Source organism: Augochlora pura, chromosome 3 (assembly GCF_028453695.1).
Source record: "Augochlora pura isolate Apur16 chromosome 3, APUR_v2.2.1, whole genome shotgun sequence".
In the NCBI taxonomy this organism is placed as follows: domain Eukaryota; kingdom Metazoa; phylum Arthropoda; class Insecta; order Hymenoptera; family Halictidae; genus Augochlora; species Augochlora pura.
The window spans coordinates 16,949,822-16,972,921 of record NC_135774.1 but is presented as its reverse complement, the minus strand read 5'-3'; the positions used below and the strand labels follow the sequence as shown (position 1 = coordinate 16,972,921).

The 23,100-nt window shown below is 35.6% G+C and overlaps 3 protein-coding genes across 5 annotated transcripts in view; 1 reads left to right on the top strand and 2 right to left on the bottom strand.

Moving 5' to 3' along the window:
• The window catches only part of LOC144478913 (uncharacterized), a 43,857-nt gene extending 41,589 nt beyond the window's left edge, over nt 1-2,268 (top strand). The window contains exon 2 of the mRNA XM_078197286.1: nt 535-2,268. The gene's annotated coding sequence lies outside the window, so the exon portion shown is untranslated. The remainder of the gene's footprint in view (nt 1-534) is intronic.
• Nucleotides 2,269-6,337: 4,069 nt separating this feature from the next.
• Sply (Sphingosine-1-phosphate lyase) lies at nt 6,338-9,134 on the bottom strand. Its single transcript, XM_078197015.1, has 9 exons — nt 8,991-9,134; nt 8,551-8,698; nt 8,256-8,471; nt 7,984-8,192; nt 7,673-7,909; nt 7,399-7,608; nt 7,083-7,321; nt 6,741-7,008; nt 6,338-6,678 (listed from the first exon to the last, which is right to left on the bottom strand). Exons 2-9 carry the CDS (start codon nt 8,690-8,692, stop codon nt 6,547-6,549), a joined length of 1,653 nt encoding a protein of 550 aa, XP_078053141.1. The 5' UTR covers nt 8,693-8,698; nt 8,991-9,134; the 3' UTR covers nt 6,338-6,546.
• Nucleotides 9,135-9,916: 782 nt separating this feature from the next.
• LOC144478768 (uncharacterized) overlaps nt 9,917-23,100 on the bottom strand; it is a 148,566-nt gene continuing 135,382 nt past the window's right edge. For all 3 annotated transcript variants that reach the window (XM_078197007.1, XM_078197005.1, XM_078197008.1), the window contains 3 exons: nt 15,287-15,451; nt 13,326-13,583; nt 9,917-12,539 (listed from right to left, as the gene is read on the bottom strand). In XM_078197007.1, coding sequence (XP_078053133.1) covers nt 12,351-12,539; nt 13,326-13,583; nt 15,287-15,451 — 612 coding nt within the window. In that variant the 3' untranslated portion in view covers nt 9,917-12,350. The remainder of the gene's footprint in view (nt 12,540-13,325; nt 13,584-15,286; nt 15,452-23,100) is intronic.

Below are 23,100 nucleotides of genomic sequence, written 5' to 3'. Positions count from 1 at the left end.
AATTAGCAGTCCGAACTTTTCTTCTTCGAACACAAGAATCTTGCAATGAGCTCATAACTTCTCCGTCATTCTTGACATTTTTTTTTATTATGTTATTGTAATTGCGATGAACAATTTAATAATTATAAATATTTAAGATCGTCGGTACACGGTGAATGTAAATTACACAACTTTTAAACATTTAAGGTTTCCCTATATCTTTGGGAACATCTTTATTTTCGATTCAATTACTATTATTTGAAGCCATTTATATAAACTTTGCTAAATTAACACTTTGCCGTCTACATGTCTCGTACAAATTTCTTCGCTTGGCGGCGGCAGCACTAATTCTGATTACTTCACTAGTCACCGATTGTTCTTAAGATTATCAGGAGATAATAAATTGTCAAGTTTTACTAATCTCATGAGTTTTCAATCCTATCTCTCTATTTTCATGAAATTTCGAAAATGTACATATGCAATGTAAAATTTGTTTGATTTATATATTTCTTTATTCACATTTTCTTTGATAATTATTCAGTATTTCTCTTTTAGATGATACGAAGCAACAAAGTCTCTAAGAATGGAAGCACTTTGCTAGGCCGCACGCTCTAGAAGTCCACGAGGAGAAGTCCGAGAACAGCGATACTCAACCGACAACAAGTAGCGATAAACAGGATTAGAATAGGTCATTCCAAACTAACTCACTCCTTTTTAATTTCTAAAACTAGTCCTCCACTATGCGATATTTGCAACTCCCAAATAACGATAAAACACATTCTTCTAAATTGTTCCAAGTACACAGAACTCCCCGCTAAATACAAAATGAAACTAAACCTCCACGATAACCTTAATAACAGCAAGCAAATGGGACAAGTTATCTCATTCCTGAAAGATTCAAGTCTATACAGTAAACTCTAATGATCCCAACTAAAAGTCGTTGCTAATAACCGCAAGTGTAGTTGATGCGACGTAAAATACTAGTTAAAAATTCTCTAAGATGTAACGCAACTTCACAAGGCTTGCACATTAAATTTGTTGTCTCCTTTTTTTGTTTTGGAACATACATGGTAGTTCCTTCGTTTTAGTTTGTTAGTTTTGGAAATGAGTATTAGCTGGTGTTGCTTTAGTTGATCGGAAAGTTTGTCGATCTCATCATAATGGGACAAATACTTATCACAAGTATGTAATGTAATATAAAAAAAAACTTGCTGACGTGTGTAACTCATTGCTATTTAACCTCTCAGGCACGACGCGCCACTATAGTGGCTTCCGTGAATGTTTCGTGCTTTACTCAATTGTTTTATTAATTATTAAAGTAAACGATTCAAGTGAAAGTGTGTATGTACAATACACTAAGAAAAGAATGTGTGTAATTAATATTATATATATATAACTATACGGAAGAAATATGTATTAAGAAAAGTGGTAATTTAATTATGAAAAACTTTATTTGCGCAAAATCCAGCCGTGCCTAAGAGGTTAAACAACACAACAACAGAACACCACGCCATATTGAGTGGTACCATGTGCGTTACACCACTGTGGTGACGTCGGACGGCATAGTGTTAAAATCGATAAGGCAACGTCTTCGATTTCTGATAATGTTACCTATTACCATGGTTTTTCATTCTAATCGTTTGAGTAAAATAACGAAAAGTGTTAAGAAGTCAAGTTCTATTAAAAATATGTTGTCAATATTAACAAGTGTTCCTTTTGTATCACATCATGATACTTCTCCATGATCCCGAAAGATTCGATTACTTCGGCATCACGGTACATATTCCACCGGGCTTCTTTTAATTCTACTTATAGCCGGTTTCACTGGCAGATAATATTAGGCCTGCGGCTTATTTAACCGTTACAAATTTATGTCTCGTAGCTACTCTGATGTTGTTTTGTATATTCGCACGTGGTTGCCGATGATTGAACGTTTCTAGTAGAAAGGAAAAGCGTGTAGGGAAAAACACAGAAGGCATTTTTAAACATCTCAGTCAAACATTTCTCCTGTATTTCGTAATGTGTTCATGCAGGCCCGTTCTATTCGCGACGTCCATTTGTAAACATTATTTCACCAATGAAAAATAGCTACGTTGAAATATATTTCAACTTAGCCCTTTGTATCAAACGAATGCAAAATGTAACTAAAAATTCTAAATACTTTATTATTAAACCATTATATCGATTTGAAACTTTTCCATATCTTCGATTGCATAGTAAATGTTAATAATTTCTACAGAGAAAAAATGTAATTTATTCGTTAATGTAATTTGGAAACGTATGTTTGAAATAAGTATATATTTAATATATATTTATAAACATTTATTTGAATGAATAAAAGAAAGAATAATTGTAACAATTAAACGTACCGAATTATTTCTTTACGCTTATTCCCTGGAAATATGTGACACTCGGTCAATTTGACCCAGAATTAGTAATAATTCTCGCAACATCATACAAAGTTTGTACAAGGGTAAGACTCGTTGACAGATCGTCCATCAAAAATTCAGAAATTAAACGAGCCGTTTAAAGGTATATGCTTTCAAATTAAGCCGACGAATCAATCACTCTATCGTTGCGGAGTTAGGAGATCATTAACATCGGGCAGCATTACCAAGTATTCTCAGCCAATGTTCAAGAAACTGGCAACACGCCAGAATGACTATCTATGATAACGCTGATATTAGAATTTCATCGCAGTATCACGCATCCATGAGGTATTCGTAAACATGGTGCTACTAGGTAGAACGACGCTGCGCGTGCAGCTGACCGAACTTCGTTTGCTAGTAGCACTTTCCTCAATTTATGTTAGGGTACGTACAGGTCCGCAGGTAACATTTACGAATCCAATGTACGTTTTTGATTGAACCCAAGCGAAGGTGTTTAAAGTTGTAGATGATATAGGACGTGAGATAGGTTGATCACCAAATATAATACGTATATTTTAATAAAACGTCAACTATGTACAAACAACGTTATGCGTGGTTGACGGTTGACGAAACTCTGGTTTGAGCTTTGTCGCTCCGCTAAAACGTGGAAGTGAAAACCCCTCCACAAGGATTTTACAAAAATAGAGGGGCACTGAAGCGACCAATTAGACAAACTTATCAAGTGATCCGATGGGGGGTGGTTCGGCAGTTAACGCCAAAAAGCCGTGACGTCGTTGACAATGATGTCCACTGTATCCCTTAGAAATTGCGGGAAATAAACTGCTGAGCCCCCTTGGTGCCCTATATGGGTTAAGTCACGTTGATTGCCATTAAGGACGGTACGGCCACGCTAGCCTTACCAGGTATGTCATATGGTACTATTCAACAGTACCAGTGTAAAATAATGAAGTCGTTAAATAAACATTAAAGACCGATTCTCAAAAATGGCAAAAAACCAAATTGACCGTATCCTAAATCCAAACGGAAAGACGGGACGGTACGATCGTATAACGCGTCTTAACAATTTATGTAAACCGAAATCTCACGGAAAATTGTGCCGAACCAGTTTCTACCCTTTCAACGCACGCGATTAGTCGCTCGTCATTAATTCACAAGTCTCTCAATACTCAAGAGACACTTCTCGAACCCGGGACGTTACTGGAAATTTTGTTGTGAAACACGTCTCCGGATTTCGAACTCGCAACCTTGCGCGAATAACGTTTTCACATTTGCTAATACGAGGACACAAGGTACTTGAATAAGAAATTCTCAGATAGTAAAATCATGTCTTTTTATTTTTGTGCTTTATTCATTTATACTAAGATTTAGATTTGCAATCTTCTGCATGAATCGTTTCGGGACTAATCTCAACAGACATAAATGTTTGCATACTCAATTTCCATATGATAATATTAATCTCTTCTTATATTTTAATTTATTTAATTAAATAGGAGAAGTTACTGTCTGTTTAGACTTTTTATATAATACAATTTCATTTGCATGCAACTTTGACCTAGATCTTTACGGTAGAGGTAACAAAACGAGATAAGATTATCCTAAGTAGTTTTGCAATTATTCAACAGAAGGATAAACAAAATTATAGATGCGAGTTGAAAATTACTTCTATCCGCATAAATAACTCTAAAAAAATTCAAATAATTCAACTGAATGTAAATCAGTGTATACTATACAGTATTAATTTTACTTAGTAGTTCTTATCGTTTATCTAAATTTTTGTTACTTTCTAATAATGAATTTGGCTTTTACTTGGAAAATATATGTTACTGTCGTAATCATCTGCTCGTTCGTACAACTAATTCTTAATTTGAAGAATTCTCAAGGTCCGTGATTAATGAAGATGGGAAATTCTTGGAGAGACTTATATTGATTACTTTTTTCCTGTTCCATTTTTTAATACCGTTTTACCAGCGAGAAATCTAGCGGAGAATGAAACGATTACCTTAGGATTTAATGAGTTCAATTTAACAAGCTGTACATTAAAAATTGTTCGGCAGTTTATAATCTATTTGCGTTGTCCCGAAATGTGAATCTTTCTATCTTGGAGATAAATATTATATTAAATGTTTATTAACAGAGTTACAGTGATATATAATTCATTTACTGTAACAGTAATATATTCGTAACACAAGTACAACCACAAACGAGTTATTTTTCTAAATATACAGGGTGTCCTAGTTTTTAAGGTTTAAACTTTAAAAAATATTATGTAAACATAGGTCATATAGAGCTTTATTAAGAAGTTATAACAAAAATTCGATGCTTACCTAAGACCTTTAACAGTCTACACTTGGCTTGGTTTTAGGTTACGTCAACTATTGGGACCTTTAGCTAAAATACTAAATCTAGCAAATCTCATTAAAACAGAAAGTTTCACTAAATCTCAAATATAGCCTGAAGTCACGTCCGCACCGTAATCATAAACTGCACCTAAAACCAGCCACGGTACCCTGCCGCGATCCTTCGAATCCTTTAACTGTTACTGTTCAGGCGTGCCTGTCAGGTGTACCTGATAGTGTGTAGCCCGCCTTACAATAATAGCTATTACTGGCGAAAATTCATTTAAATGTTTGGTGACCTCAATTAGTAAACATAGCTTACATAAACACACTGAAAAACACAATATTGTTTATCTTAATAACAGCAAGTTGATTAGTATTCCTCTTTTAAATTTTTGTTACAACTTCTTAACAGAGTTCTATATGAACTATGTTTAGATAACCTTTTTTCTTACTTTGTGCCATAGAATACACTGACAAAATTTGAACCTTAAAAACTGGGACACCCAGTGTATTATTCACATTTACATTGGGGTAAAATAAGATTGAGTCACGATAACTAACGCTAATAGATAAGCAACGCTAATGATAACGAAACTGAATATTTGATATCGTTTAAAAGTTTTATGGGAGGATCCTAAAAAGATGTAAGAATGTCGGTGATACGAGATCATGACGAAATTTGTTCCTATAATACCTGATGCTCAATAATATTCCCATATATCAAGTATACAAGGTGTCTTTGAAAGATATGTATAAGCGAGCACGAGGTGATTCCTCATTTAAACAAAATGAAAAAATATAGAATAATTTTTTTTGTTTGGAGCTTAGTTTTCGACGAAATCGAGTTTGAAAATTTGCTTTGTACGTATACACGTAAGGCTAAAATACGTATGTAACGTATGCGTATCGCCTACACTGCAAAAGCATATTTACAAAGCGAATCTTCAAACTCGATTTTAGACAAAATAAAATCCTAAACGAAGAAAGTTATTCTACATTTTTTTCATGCTTTTTACCAAGTTCCCGCTTATGTAATAGCTTTCAGGGACACTCTGTATATGTCCAATAGAACATACGGAACCGTTGAATAAATCCTTTCATGCAAGATTCTACAAATATTGTGTGACGCAACTTGAAAGAGGAATTGATAACACTACTCCAACGCTCTTTATCATTGTTTTGTACGAGCATACGAAGCCAAATAAGTGTCTTAAATGAACTTAATTCAGCTTTTATGATATTATTAATTAAAGTAGTATAATCTATAGATAAAAGAACTTGGATTTTTTGTGCAAATTTTTTATTAAAATTGGTAGTTTTATTTTAGTACATTTTCATATAACAGTAAACTACACATCTTCATTTAATATTTGAGTTATAAAAACAAGAATAGAAAATGTGTATAAAATATACAAAGTTACTGCTATTATATAGTAATGCTTTAATTCTTTATACGTTTCTATGAAATGTGTTGCAAAAGGAAATCTTTTATATAAAATGACGTTTTGTACTTTTGTAAGTTTCCTCATAGAGGCAAGGGAGCCATTGTATGTACAGAGTAAGTTTATTTTGTTATTACTTTTAAAATGTAATATTCAGAGGTAAGATGAGAATAATACTATACATATAATGGCATATACAACGTATTTTGTTTACAGTATTTTCATACACGCAATATGAGCAGCTATAAAGTGAACCCTTTTTTTTCACTAAAGAATCATGACTATATATCCATACAGTTTATATCACATTGTACATAGTAATCATTCACCATTCATTATTAAAAAGGATATCCAACGTTAGAGTTAATCTTCTTACACAACATTCCTTCTAATGACTTATTGTTGTGTACCATTGCTAATCTCCGTTTTATTCGTAGGCGTATAGTACATTGAGTCCAAATAGCACTTTGTAAAATCACTAATAATACTTCTATCGGGTATAGTTTGTGTCATTCCGTACATAGCAAGCTAAAAAACATTATTAGTTTTATGTTACAATATTGATAGCGATATTTATCAATTATATTTACCTTTCCTTTCACTGGTACATCCGGATTCTGCAAAATAACACCCAATTCTACTTTAACATCGTTCAAAAATTGTTCTGCAACACCAGATTCAGTGTGTACGTAAGTAATACAAATATGTATGCCACTAGGAAATTGTAATGTATTTAAATTCCATCCTTTGGCGTTCAAAGCTTCAGATAACTTATAAATATCAAAATCATTTGATCCCAAAGCGATAACAGAAGTAGCCGGTGTTCCAAAGATAAAAATTCCATCCATTGTTCTCAGTCTGTAATTAATGATAAATATATTTACATACCAATAAATAAAAAAAAATAGAAACTAAGGAATCCAAATATTTACTCCTGTTCAATGAATTTAGTAGTGTTTATAATTTTTTTAGTTGCTTCTACGTATCCATTATAACCGAAATACATCATAGAGGCCCAGCATGATGCTATAATTCCACCAGCTCTTGAGCCATTTACTGTAGGAGATCCATAAATGCCACCAGGCCAATCAGTTGTTACAGTATATTGATGATGCCTGTACATTTTACTTCTATAAAGAATAACAGATGATCCTTTAGGAGCATATCCATACTAAAAATAAAAAATAATTTTATATTTATGTAAACATGAATAAAAATTAACGTACAATACAATACTAATGTATGTACCTTATGTGTATCAGCTGATATACTGGTAACTCCAGGCAGTTTAAAGTCAAATGCTGGCACTTGATATCCTGCTGCTGACATGAAACAAATTAGAAATCCACCAAGGCAGGCATCGACATGGACTGGAATGTTGTATTTTACACCTAACTTAGAGATTTCTTCAATGTTGTCCATTGTTCCATATGGGAAATTTGGAGCTGAACCTACCAACTGTTATCCTATATCAATATCACGTTTATCGATTTAATCAAAAATTATAGGATAAGAAATTTACCATGATTGTGTTTCTTGAGATCGCTTTTTCCATGTTTTTTATAGAAACTGTGTAACTATGTGGATTAACAGGTACATAACGAACTTTAATCTTTAAGTACTGAGCTGCTTTGTCAAAAGCAGAATGAGTCGTAACTGGTACTACCATTTCTGGCTTCTTGATACCTTTTACATCTCTTGCATAGTCTCTATAGGTCTTGCAAGCTAATAAAATGGACTCTGTACCACCAGTAGTCATCTATGAAACAAAGCTCATTGTGTATCAAAGACGATTATATTTCTCCATGCTCATTAAAATTAATAAGTATTTACCGTGCCACAAGAATCTTCATCTCCATGGAACAAATGACAAACCATTCTAACTACTTCTGCTTCCATCTTGCATACACCAGGAAAAACTTCAGGATGTAAAGGATTTGTATACGATGCAGATGAATAGACATCTCCCATTAATTTCAACAGTTCATGATCAATCCTATAGACAGTTCCAGATACTTTACCACTCTCCCAATCATAATCGCCTAAATAAAAGTTGATTAATATTTGTGTACAATACTGACAAAACTGAATTTTTTTCTTTTTACCTAACTGGATACTCTCTTTCACTTTCTCCAATATTTCTTGCGACTTCAAGCCATTATCTGGAAGCTTTATAATAAATGGAACATCTTTCATTCTCTGCACAGCTTCCTTTTCAAATGATAAATTTATATTATTTAATTCCTCATTAACTCTGTCTCTGATACATGGTATATAATTTCTTAAGCTGAAGAGTTTCTTCTTTCCTCTTTCTTTAAGGCCTATAAAATAAAATAGAACAGATTTTACATATTTAAAAAAAATACTCTAAATATATGATATATTGAATAAGCTACATACTTTCATCTTGAAAAACGAAGTTCCACAACCAAATTGATGTGAGGACAGTAGTAGTTGTTATGGTTGCTACTTGCCATGGCTCCTTGCCTTGAAAACTATTATTTACGTATTCCTTAAAAATGTTTAAAACAACACACAACATGTTTACCTGGAACAAATGATATACATGTTAGTTAATAGTAGAAAACAATTTGTTGAGCAGACCAGGTGTGTCCACTCCTTTTATGCCATCCTTCTTGCAATTTATCTCACCCATCACATAAATTTTACTGTTTAATTACACTCCTTCTCACTTTCTCTTTCACAAAATTCATCTATTCCCTTATCTGTTCATACGAATCAGACAGTCATCGTGGTTCAAATTTCTTATATATACGTATTTTTGATTGAGATAAATTTTTATTTGTATTACAAAATTTTTTAAATTATTAAATACTCACTTATATTTATAAAATGTATTCCGTATTAAAGAGAAGTGTTAACCATGTATCGTAAAAGACGTTCGGAGAATCGTAAAACGATGTTAACGGTATAAGAAACAACTGTAGATTGATTACAGTAAGTACTACACAATGGTTTTCAAAGATAACATTCATACGACTAAATTTACTGTAAGCAAAGCACAGACCTGGTGGCGCCGCTCGTGGTAGTACGCTCAAACTGCTAGCCAGTTGTCGATCTCGAAGAGTGAAACACCAGGTACTGATGGCGCCAGTTGGGACAAAACGTTCAAACTGCTAGGTAATTATCGACTTGTACGTAAGCCCCATGAACACCGACTAAGAATCCGTACAGCATTGCAACTTTTGGGCTTTTCCGCATCAGTTTTGGGGGCTCTGGCGTCTTCTTACCATTTCGGATCATGTTCTATGTTACCGATAGTTCGCGAAAAATAGGTATATTAGCAGTAAGCGAATGTTCTGTGTATCTCATTCCTACTATGAGTGCTAAATATTATTGGAAGGCAAAAAATGGTGGAAATAATAAAACTTATTACAAATATAGGGATAGGTTCCAATGGTTCCTTTCGAAGATAAGCAATACAAAAATATGATTTTGGATTGTTAAGGTCGAGCACAATTTTGGGATCCACCTTTTTAGCACTTCTCCACTAATCCAAATGGGTAGAATCATGTTATTGTAGTCGTATTATAATTTTTATCATACTTGTACATAAAATCATTAAAAGTAGAGAAAAAGGTAAAAGATTGTTTCTATATTGTATCTTGAATGTATAATTTTAAGTTAAAGTTACAAATATGTAAAGTTAAGAGGACACAATATTCTAAAACTCTCATTATACATGTGATTTATACATTAACAATAGATATTGACTTTGAGACATTAGAGATATTAATGAAAGTCGTTACTGTAAATACGTAGTTTCGTTTTATTGTACAAGACATGTACTTCTAGAATATTCAGGTATTTATACATTGGTTAATAGGGTGAGTAGTTTATCAATAAGAACGCTTTAATATCTTTTGTAAATATATCCAAAAATACATACGCATGGTATGAAATACAATTTATAATTTATTTTAATTTAATAATATAAGATAATCCTAGCAAGATACATCCGTTCGTAGAATACATGGCCTTCATTAGAAATTAACATCGTTATTTCGTATTTGCAAACTTTGCGATTATAAAAAATTAGCAGTTGATACAATCGAAAAAATTCTTAAAATCAAATTTCGGCAGTCATAATATTATGGATATTATAAAAAGTCGTAAAATATTAAGATCGATTAAAAAGTTATTATGCTTATGTAATTATTTACACAAACGCGTCTGTTACAAAGTATAAGTTCCATTACTTAGAATTGGCTATGCAACCATAAAATGCTTAGAGCATTCTATAGCCTAACTGGCCTAAGCCATCTTGCTACCAGTCCAACGTCAAATACGATTCTTGATAATGCGTACTTATAAAGGATGGAGTAATGTATACTACGTTACCTGTATTCTATTACGATTAACATTTCGTGCGAACAATTACAGGCTTACGAATCAACAAAATTGTAGTTGTAATAAATTTTATTTAAAGTTAAAATGATTCTATGTAATTAAAATTGACCGATGACATCTGTCGAATAATATTTATAATTTATGTATTAACAATTGTTTCATACATATAAAAAGCTATGTCTGTTATTGATAATACAATAATGCACTTTCTTATGGTATATGTTAATAAGTTCACAACATTAACAGATTTTCCATGGGAATCCTATTAAGTCTGACGCGGTAAAAGATTCATGCAAGAACGTCTAATGTTAATTCTTTGAAGGCTAAGATTAGATCACTAATTATATGTATGTATTGTGATAGGTCACCGCTTAAAAATATTTGATCATTAAAATATTGTTACATGAATAACTTTCACTTTTCTAGTGACAACGAAGCATTAACGCTAATGAGTATGATCAAATATTTTTTAAGAGTAATATGTATATACGTGTGTGTCATAAAATTATTTTGGAAATATAAAGATACGGAAGATTTCGTAGAATCCTTGGTATATCACGAGGTATCGAAATATACATTAAAGAAGTCGCACTAACAATGGAAGGACACCAATTGTCTGACTTCGATTTTAACAGTTTTTGTGCAAGATGATTCTATAATATGCGTGGTATACCTCTAAATTAACTTTCCCATAACATATTTTTAAATATGAATCAAGTGGCTTCTCTGAGTGCAATAGAAAAGAAAAAATGTTATTGCAACAAACAGGCATTTATTATATACGTCAACGCAACTTTGACACTTTACATCAATATTTATGGTACATTTTGAAGATTCATAATTTTAATTGTTTAGAATTTCTGAGTATCTACATCTAATATTTTACACGCATTATTAGAAACAACTTATATACTGTCACCTTGTAAAGTTCCATTAATATCGAAATTGGACAATTGGGTTCCTTCCCGTAAGAAATGCAAAATGGGATCTATGTACAGTTTTTCAGGGACGCCTGACTCTAATTAGCTCGAGAACACACGTTTTCTACTATTGTCGAGGATCTTTCGTCTCAAAAGTATTCATCATGGTATCTATGTTGGAAGACTAGATTAAAAATGTCTATGAACTTTAAACAGTAAATCCTATAAGATCCCCTTTGTTTGAATAAAATAATGTCGTGATTAGCCTGCACTCGAATGAATAATACTTTTCGCATGTCATACAATTAATGCCCTTGTACACAAAGTGCTTGGCAGAAATCATCGAAGCTCTGCTTGACATGTTCTATCGACTGCATCAACATCATTATAATCGTCATCATCATCATCATCATCATCATCATCATTGTCGTAGTCACCATCTTCATCATCATCATCATCATCATCATCACCTTGAAACAACATTCATCCTCAGACTTGTACAAAATTCTACAAGTTCTTCCCAACATTTATGTTTCATACATTAATTATATTGCTTCAGTGTGTATTACGCAGCTGCCTAAAGAATTTTAATATTAGGTCTATAAATTAGGATCACGCATTCCTCTTCACAAGTCACTCACAGAAATATCGAAACAAGTTTTTGATTAGTGCTTGAGGAATAAGTCCAGCTCGATGTCTACTTATCAGATATCAAAATTATAAACGGAAGGACTGGTCTTGTTTAACTCCGAACGGGGTCATTGTATTTCTGTTCCAAATTGACCTTGTTTTCAAGTGATCATGAAGCTGAAGTTCTGAGCCTACAGGCTACAAAAGGATCGGGGTACACGTTACGACGCCCAATCTGCAACAGGAGTCTTCACCAGAGGCGTGAGAACATTCAGTTCATCACATGCCATGATCGAATTCGTGATATCCTTCGGCGCCTGTGAACACGACGTCCACCCAGACTCGCATAGCTTCCGGACTCGGCGCCATTAAATGATAAAGCCTGGACGACGTTTTAATGATAAAAGTTAGCGACGGCTGCGGCGATCGTACAGTGTTCATATGGTCCACGTAAACTTCTTCGATGGACTAAAAAAAAAAACAATCAAGTATTAAATTCTTTTCAAGTATAATAATAATAAATAATAGGGATTTCGTTCACCTTAGAAAAAACTTTCTGAAATTCACATTCCAAAATTTTTTTCAGTGTATAAGATAAAATATGTATATGCATAAAAGCTATTTATACAGTCTGCGACAAAAAGGCAACACACTGTATAATTTATTAATTTTTGTTTGGCATATATTGAAATAGTATTATCCACCTAATGTCAAGTCTTTATGCTGTAGAAAGTACAGCTCTGTATGCCGAGCAAATATTTGATATTTAACATGTAGTATTTAATATGGGTGTCGCAGTAAGAAATTCGACAATAATGAAACAACGATTTAAATTTACAGAAAGAGAATTAATCTATTAGAAAAATCGTGACACTATTGAATTGTAGTCGCGAAATTGTTTACAATTCATTAAGAATTGAAACTATACAAAACTTAAACATTATAAAAGTAAAGAATAAAATATAAGATATAGTAAAATATAATAATAAGCCAAAATATGTGTTGCAAGGAGATAATCCATATTGCTTAGAATACAATATTAAGCAGAAAATGTAGAAATTGATTAGAAAATTATTTAAATTTACACCTTATTATTTACTGATGATAGTAGACATAAAAAGGTGAAACTAAACACTATTGAAATATGATTTTTTAGAGACATCTTGGTTATATCAATTACTGGCTTCCGAATCATCTTACATAAACGGATTTCTACCGTGTCCTGTGTGGCTACAGTACGAATAAAAAACATACCTGAAAATAAATCACTCCTCGTGCCTTCCTGGAGGAGTTGTCACTGTAGTATGCCAGGGTCTTCCTCTTTCGATCAAAAACGAACCATCGTTTGTTCCAATGGTGAAACTTCTTGCTCATCTTCGATAAGTAACCGCTGCAACTAGTCGTATCGACCGTGACATCGTGTATTAGAGGTAGCTGGTGCCCGGCTGTCTCAATATGATGCCTCAGGTCCAGAAACTCCGACTTGATGGGGAGGTATCTTGTGAGTGGCCTCTGCACAGTTTATAAATCGAATTTACAAACCGTGAAACGAAATGGATTAAATAATCATTTCCTCGGACTGATTTTCTAAAGTCTGTGTATGTAACGTGTGATGTTAAAATAGAATTGGACTGATACGATGGACACCTGTTGGCACCAGGGCATGATTCGTGTGTAAATGAATTTTCGAGTTATCGTTCGACTCACCGTTGTCGAGAAAAAAAGTTCTACTACTGATCCGTCGAAATGAAAGTTTTGTTTCTGATGAGTTTGGAATACCTTGTATGTATACCGTCCTAAACCGATCTTTCGATGTCTCCGCGTTTAAGGCAGGACCCGTTAACACATTCCGTGCTACGTGTACCACTGCCGGTACACGCTTAAAATATCTATTCAATGCGTTAGAAAAATATTTTATGACATGTTAGAATTCAAGAAATAATTTCCACCAAAAGAATGGACCCATAATAAGTCTGTTTTATAGTAATATTGGCAATAATTAGTAAATAAACATAATATGGACCGTTTATTTTGAAAGTGGTGTAAGTCTACTTTTGAAAAAATGAGATGTCACGTAATTCATGCTTAATTTAATGTAAATTTTTTATGTATAACTATAGTCCGTGCTTAATTTCTTAAAAAATTCCAAGTAAGTCCAATTGACAGAGGTAGGTGGATTAGAAGATGGTTGCAGATCAGTAGCCTGTTATTTTGCATTTGTTTTATATTACGTGTCAACATGATAAATTCAGTTTACATGAAATGAAACGAGAGAATTTCGTTTCAATAAAAAATCTTCAAAATGCGATAAAAAAAAAGATAAGAAAAAAAACACTAATGGAGAACTGGTAAATTGGTTGCAAATATGTTGGATGAGGTTTCTCAAAAGTGCACCATACACTATTTTATATAAAACGTCGATGTAGGATAAAAATTTAAAACTATAAATTTATTACCTACAGGCCCTGAAAGACCGCTAAAATATGAAAAAATCGTCCTGGCGCCTTTGTACCAAGATGCCAGACTTATTACTTATGAAAAATATAAAGACATCAAGCAATTATTATCTTATATACCTCCGGTGCATCACGCATATTTCGAAACACTGCCACATGCAGAGCATAAGTAAATACTATCAATATCGTGTAATTTTAACAATGTAATTAGCGTCTAAAATTAAAAATACTACTTCTATTTTATGTCGTGTCATTATTTGTAAACAAAATTGGATTCGTGTATTGTATATTTTAAGTGATATTTGATTTTTCAAACTTGAAATGAAACGATTTTTACAATTGTCTAATTTTTGAAAGTGGTTTAAGTCCATTTGCAGCCCATAAGTATACATTAGTTTAGTAAAATACGCCTAAAACAAATTTATATAACCAAATTACATATTGATAAAACAGTAGAAACATTGCCAGACTTTATATAATTTGCCAAAATTTTTTATTTAACAGATATGTTAATCTTTAATTTTCTCGAAACAAGAGAAAATGTACTTACACCACTTTCAAAATAAACAGTCCATATATTGATTTTTAAAGCTTCAATTGACCAGAATGAAGAGTCGACTAAATACAACTCGACACAGAACGTGTGAAAGAACCTTACTGATTAGTCCTCCAGCGGAACCAGCATGAATCGCTCCCTCTCTTTTTTTTCGTTCTCCTGTTATTCTCAGTACCGTCATGTATATAAAAAAGTTAAAATACCTGCAGTTTTGCCTTTTCGCGATGTTTAACTGGTTGCAGTGGTCCAAGGGTGTCCATCTCACTGGAAGTCTGTGAAAGAGGACGACTTCCGCTTCCGTCGATTATGCCTCCGCTGTTATTGCTGAGTCTCTCGCCTTCCATTGATGTTCTTCGATCGTCTCTCATCTGTAATAATAAATAAATCAATGGGAATCAAAAGTCATAAAGACACAACGAAATATTGCGAACAGCTGCAAACATTTAATAATTCAAATTATTATTATTATTATTATTATTATTGTTATTAATATTATTAGTATTATTATTATTATTATTGTTAAGACGCGTTATATGATCGTACCGTTCCGTCTTTCGGTTGGGGTTTAGATTACGGTCAATTTGGTCCTTGCCATTTTTGAGAATCGGTTTTTAATGTTTATTTTATGACACTGGTACGGCTGAATAGTACCAGATGACATACTTGAGAAGGCTAGCGTGGCCGTACCGTCCTTGATGGCAATAATTCTAAGGGATACAGCGGACATCATTGTCAACGACGTCACGGTTTTTTGGCGTTAGGCTGCCGAACCACCCCCCATCGGAGGCTCACAAAGTCCAACCTTCACCTCCGCGCGGTGTGGGCTGATAACATTCTCATTAATAGATTGGCGAACGAAGGCCCTGGCAATTATCCCGTCTAGAAAGGGGCAGTATTTGTTGGGGACAATTCAGCGCGAATCTCGTTGTCCGCTCGCAGCGTCAAGAGTCGTAGTCTCTTAATACCGACATTTACCTACATTAGCGCTACAGTTTTCTGGAGTTTTGCTTTACCACCGCTGTCGGTGCGTGTGAAGGTGCTTGACACCCGCCACCGACGAATTCAAATTTATTCGATCAAAGGATTCACACCTAATTCAATGGTTTAGACCTATTTGACATAATAAGACAAGTTATCCAAGCCTGCATGTCGCTGTACTTATTGCAGGGGTATGCGGCGAAATTCAAAATAGTCAAGTACAGGCTGGAGCGTAGGCTCTTCAGTTTAATTGATTTTTATTTTGCTGCACCTCACAGCAATTGAATATCATACAGTAAAATTCCTTACGGCCGACACAGAGGCAAGACCGGGTCCTTCGTACCTGCGACATTGGACCAGGGCTGCACCCCTTGGCGGTCGTATTACCGCTGCTTTTCCATCTGTAGTTGGATAAGTTTCTATCTTTTTCGTGTAGTGTATGCCCTAGATGGCGAGGAAACACACCAGAGCCACTCTCGAGGTGGCCTGGTTAAGATTAGTACCCCCCATCGGACCACTTGATAAGTTTGTCTAATTGGTCGGTCCAGTGCCCCTCTATTTTTGTAAAATCCTTGTGGAGGGGTTTTTCACTTTCACGTTTTAGCGGAGCGACGAAACTCAAATCAAAATTTCGTCAACCGTCGATTACACACCACGTTGTTTTGTACATAGTTGTTGTTTTATTAAAATATAAGTATTATATCTAGTGATCAACTGTCTCACATCCTACACATCTACAACTTTAAACACCTTCGCTGAATATTATTGGTTCAGTCGAAGACGTACATTGGATTTATTATTACAATTATTATTATTATTACTGTTATTATTATTGGACGGAGGGAATCGATCTCCGCCAGAATGGTCCAGAGATCCATTTTGGGATCGGATCTCTGGACTGTTTCTGGTCGGCTATGCGAACGACTTCGCGGCAGTTGTAATCGGCCAGGACCCGTGGAAGTGCGCAATTCGGACTGAATGAGATTACGAGACGGTTGGACGTCTCGGTTGGATGGACGAAGTCGGTCTTCGACCGGCAGTTAAGAAGACCCAGCTTATCGCCCTGTCCAGGAGAAGGATTTCCATTTTGGCCAAGATAACATCTCCAAACGAACTTTCTGATGTCACATACGGTTGACAACATGGCAAATACCAGTGACCCAAAAACGTCGAAGCAAAGGTTTCTGATGACCGCCGTCCAAGCAGTTATGCTTTACGGGCCGGAGGTCTGGATGTCGGTCTTCCGCTAGAAAGTATGGCGCCCATAGACCCTCATATTTGAGAGCGGAAGAAGGTCTATGAGGCGGAGAGAAGGCGGTGACAGAGCTTAGGCGAAGAGGAAGAAGCACGAGGACATCCTTCACGGGTGGTAGAGAAGGTGACAGGAGGAGGCCCAGGGCGCTAGATCTCATGTTGTGATCGACTATTACCTCAACTCGTGAGCAGGCGTGACTATTTGGGGGTTTATGGGCTGAATCGCTGTTTTGCGGCTATGGTTGTCACGGTGAGAGGGACAGCGCGACGCACACACTCTTCACACTCTTTACATTCTTCGGGTTGAGCCGAGGCGCGAGACGCCCTCCAACAAGACGCCGGTCTGTTCACGCCCGGAAATATCGTGGGTATGTTACTATTGAACATAGAACACTAGGAGAAGGGGGAGGCGGTCGCAGTGGTTAAGAAGCAGCTCGACTTATGGTCAGTTGAATAAACTGCAGACTGAGACGTCGCCAAACAATCGAGGGGTACTTCGGATGCTTAACCCCTTGCACTATAATAACGAGTCAGACTCGTGACAAAGAGTTCACGCAAGATCCACTAAATATGAATATTATTCTTCTGTTGTGAAAGTTTAAAAAAGTAAGCAAATAAATATAACTGGAGAAATAAAAATTGTTTGGTCCTATTAGGGAAAATATTAAGAACAAATAAGTGCTAATCAACGTAGCACGAAAGGAGTCGTAGTGCGAGAGGTTACGGGCATCACAGCCGTGGCTGTAAAGGACTGGACAGGAGCGTCCTGTGTTTGAAATGCGGAGCCTCAAATCATAAGGTGACGGCATGCAATGCGGGTCCATTGTGCTTCCTCTGCTCAAGTGGAAGCGCAAGTGGATGAAGCCAGAAGGAAGCATGTTGTGGAACAAAGTCCTGCAAGGTGTTCTGGACAGCCCTGGAAAAAATACCGCAATAATGGCGAGAGTTTTCTAGGGCAACATGAATAGGGGTAGACTAGTCTACGACTTCCAGACGGCCGGTGGCCTGTCAGAGAAATGGTTTGGTTCTACAAGGGGGAGATCCACCGTCAATGCCATTCAACAGGTGGTTCAGGAAGTCATGTCAACCAAACGGGGTAACCATTTTTCGCTGCCCATATGTGCAACTCTCGACATGAGAAATATGGCAACATTTGTGAAGTTAAGGACACTTGTGAGGCATTTGAGCCAGAATACATTTATCGTGTTTTGGACGACTACTCAAAGGACTGCACTCTGATTTACCAAACACAGTACAAGGGCGGAATTTGATGGTGCTGTCCTCAAGGGCAGCGCAGGTTTCCATCCTGTAATACAATCTCTGGAGCACTAATACAGTCACGTAGTATTTGTGAGGGATGCTCGACATCAAGCTCACTTGCTGGATTCACATCCGGAAAGTAATATAGAAAAATTGAATGCCCATAATTTATAATAAATAGTATCCTATTGTTTTTTGGTTTAATAAAGAGGTTAAGAAAGGACTGGACGAAGTCGGTCAGAAGTTGATATCGTTCAGAATGACTCTTCTGAGACACCCGGTGAGGTATCGTGAATTCTGTCATTACACCCTTCATGTATCTTTCTACAAGTAAGCAGACGACATCTGTGGACCATACTGGCCCGTTGGCGCGAATTTTACATGTGTAAGGTGCCCAGAAAACATGGCAGCTTCGTGTTTATATACCGAGGAAGAAACTGACAACGCTCTTAGATCTCGTTAATTGGGCGGTGACCTTTAAGATGCAAAGAATCGAGCTGGTGTCGGCCCGAAAACGATTTGTATATGTATATGAACCTTTCAAAGGTGTCTGAATATTAATAAGAGTCAGGCTAAGTCCCCTTTACTTTCTGTAAATGTGTAAATGAGAAGCTCTATTAAATTCTCGAACTATTAAGAAGAGCTACAAAATATATTTGATATCAAAGACATGGGAAACACTTACCATATTTTAAAGCACAAAAGCCCCACCCATATACAGGGTATTCCAAAATTTTAATGTTCAGACTTTGTCAGTGTATTCTATGGCACAAAGTAAGTTGACTATTGGATGTTTACACAATTATGCGTCACAACAGGCCGACATCCAACGAAAGAAACTCAATTAACATAGCAGAAGTTTATAAAGACAACCATGCAGTATATGTCTCAACGACAGAGACGTATAACTTAATAATCAATATTCTTCATACAAAAACCAAAAATCCATGTAACCAAGGAAATTATCGGAGATTTCTCCGAGGAGGAAATCCTGAAAGAAATTCAGATCTAAACATAAAAAACGCAGAAATCTGCAAAGTTTCCAAATACCACAAAGATAAGGCAGACGAAACAAAATTATTTTATCTAGGCAGCTCACTAGTAAGTCAAAACTAGCAGACATTTTTAAAACTAAATCAATCGCATACCAAAAGATAAATGAGGGAGTTTTAGAAGAAAAAACATCCATCAATGCATGAATTGCCAAATGCTAGGTCACGCTAGGCATCAGCTGAAGAATGTCGTACAGATGTGTGAAATGTTCCAAGAAACATCCTCCAGAGGTATGTCCAATTGCAAAGGACTGTAACAAATCCAAGCTAACATGTGTCAACTGTGAACAAAGAGGTCACTCAGCATTCTATAGAGTATCAGACATCTTCTCAAAGAAATATCCATTACAAAATACAACAGTTACAAAATACACATTTCCTGCCTATAAAGAAGGCTAAAATAATTCTGAACTTTCTTTCCAGCATTTTTAGAGAAAATGCCTCGGGACATACCTCAAAGTATGGAGTTTGATCAATTAACATAATTAGTGCAGTTTGATGAATTAAAACCTTACACAATGAGACCAGCATACGACGCATGTACTCACATAATAAAAATTCACACGAGACTACGTCAGCAAACTTTGTATAAATTAAGAATACGTATTTCGATAATTGTAGTATTAAATCTAAATAATATAAATAAGACTAAAATCAATTTTAGTCATCACAGGGAAAGTTGGAAAGTCACTTGGAGAAAGTGAAATTCACGATATAGCTTAAAATGAAAATTTTCGAAAGTGTTTTCAACTTCTTCGGTAAAACTGATGTTAACATGGAGACCAGAATATTTTCATAAACATGCAGAATTTAGATGATATTATACTTGTCATTGTATAATTTCATAGCATAGAGTATACAAGCATAGAGAATCCAGTAAAGAGAATAAATTAAACATTTGTTTTAAATCTTAAAAAAGAAAATCTGATGAATATCCATTTCGCAGCAGAAAACGGCAAGAATTAATGGATTGCTAGAAATAACTCGAACTGCTGCTGGTTCTCGTGTCTGCAGCACGCTGTTAAGCGCAGTTAACGAGAAAAATTTACGCAATGAAGCAAGAGACGAGAGTCGCGTGGGTGAGAATAGCGATCCGTCTCTTGTCTTTGTTCCTCATCTATTCTCTGCGTTTAAAGGGTTCGTAGCACTCTGTTCGTCCCTTCGAGACCCGTCAATTAAAGACGTGATGCCTTGTGGAAAAGAATAGCATCGTATGGGACAACATATGAATTGATTCTAGACCGATCGCGAATTTATAATTCAATCAAACGTTTCGTATTATCACCTATTTTACGTGGCTTTTCAGTTAATAATTCTATTAACCCTTAGCGGTCCGATGTCGAGTGTGACTCGACACAGATACGAACTCCAATGTTCATCGATAGACTCCATACTACCATCATACTTGGCCAAAAATTAATTAATACGCAATGTGATTTAACTGGAACAATAATGACGAATAGAAAAGGGATACCTTTCATAAGGAAATCACGAAAATTAAGGATTCGGCAAAATTCAAAATAAACGGTACCAAGCGGATAAGCGGCTCGCGAAATCTGCCCGGACCGCAACGGGTTAATCGTCGCGATGGGTTCAATCCTTTTAGAAACACGATAACCAATATGTCAAACGTATTGCCAGCTTGCGGAGTATTTAATTTCTAAAGGGTGTCGCAATTTTCATTCTATGTGCCGTACTTCTTAGTACCGCGCGATAGTTTGCTCGAGCAATAGAAGGGAAAGTTGAGACTGGAGAAAAGTTGAGTTCTGCTTCTCAAAGATTTGAATATCGCAGTAGAATTTCAATTTAAAAACTATAAATTTCTTTCCAGTTATAAAATGTTATTTTGTTTATTAAATAATGTGGATGAGTGTAATATTAAAATTTGAATCTTTAGTGGAAGTGTAAATATTACAGATACATATACATACATAGATGCATACATTCTTTACATGTAATATTTATTTCCAGAGAAGTAAAAAGCATGCGACTACGTGTGCCAGGCCTACGTTGCTGTTCGCGTGCTCCCGAACTGTTTCTCCAGTATGAACCCAACATTTAATAATACATTCATAACGGGGTGTGACTTTCTACGCAATTACGAAGAGATGTTAAACACAAGTTAGATTGCTCTCGTCGGAAAATGGTCGCTTACTCATTGGCACATCAGATAAATCTGTAATACTCGAAGATTGTGAATACAGAGGGTAACATTAATGATGTTTACAATCTAAAAATACAAGTGTTCGTCGCGTCTTTGTTGAGAACAATTTTAACCTTAGCTTCCCGGTAACGGGGTCTCCAGAGACCTTCCTATTTTATCGACGGTGACGATGCTACGAAATACGACGTTACCGTAGAGAGCGAGTGACCATACTCCGTGGGTTAATCGTCTATTACTAGGAACCATTAGATAGTAACTTAAACAGTCTATAAATAATGCAAGTTCCGTTGTTTGATTGTCTGATACATTTTCAAAATATCCCAATCTATTCGAGCAAACGTGTCACTTGTACCACTTTAGTTTCAAAATGAATTCTATGTTGCATCCCTAAATCGTCACCACAATCACAACAATGTATCCACTACGAGAACACAAGCGAAGAAAAATATAGAGTTACAAAAAATAAACAAGGTGTGTCACTTACTCTTCGTCTACGAACGTGCTTCTTTTTAGTTTTATTCTTCAGGTAACTAATCCACATAAGAGACATTCCGGCGAAATTAACGTTCAATAAATTCTCTACAACGAGGATGTAAAGAGAAAATAGAGATAGATAGATAAAAAGAGAGGTAAAGAGATAAATAGGGAGATGGGCAGAAAAAGAGAGAAACAGAGAGAGAAAGAGAGAAAGAGAGAGAGAGAGAGAGAGAGAGAGAGAGAGAGAGAGAGAGACGGTGATATTAGAGAATTTAATATCGAAGAAAGTCTTTATCTCCTAAGCGGTAAGCAGAATGTCTGATATTGCCCTATGTCAAATCTTCCTCTATTGATTTCTGTTTTATACTGTTTTCTTTACTGTTCCTCGAATTCGAATATCACAAGCCTCTTGGCTGATGTCTCTTCTAGTGCGACAAGCGAAACGGGACGAACGAGAGTGAAGAACTGATGTCAGCGGACGAACGTTCACCGGTACCATTCGTAAGTTGAAATGCGACGTTGTCTCTCCTCTCCACCCCTCTCATTCTCTCGATTCGTTCGACGCGGTAGCGAGGCATCTCTTTCCGCGCACAAAAAACCACAGCTGGACGACGGTGGGTTTGTTCATGAGAAACGTTGTCCAAACAGAATCAATGATCACGCGTTTGTTGTGCAAAAAGTGCCACAAGCAACGGGTCCGCCAATAAATCACTTCGGAACACTTTGATACTCTTACGTATTGCATATGTTTTCATCGAAACTCTATTATCCAATTTCTGTTGTCCGAATTTTCCATTGTTCGAACACGCTTCACGTGCGAGCAGATCAATTT

Coding starts and splice junctions, on each gene's coding strand:
- Sply (XM_078197015.1), bottom strand. CDS start 8,692: ATGTTGTGTGTTGTTTTAAACATTTTTAAGGAATACGTAAATAATAGT. Junction 7,609..7,672: donor TCTCAAGAAACACAATCATG/GTAAATTTCTTA, acceptor ATAGGATAACAG/TTGGTAGGTTCAGCTCCAAA. Junction 6,679..6,740: donor ATGTACCAGTGAAAGGAAAG/GTAAATATAATT, acceptor AATGTTTTTTAG/CTTGCTATGTACGGAATGAC.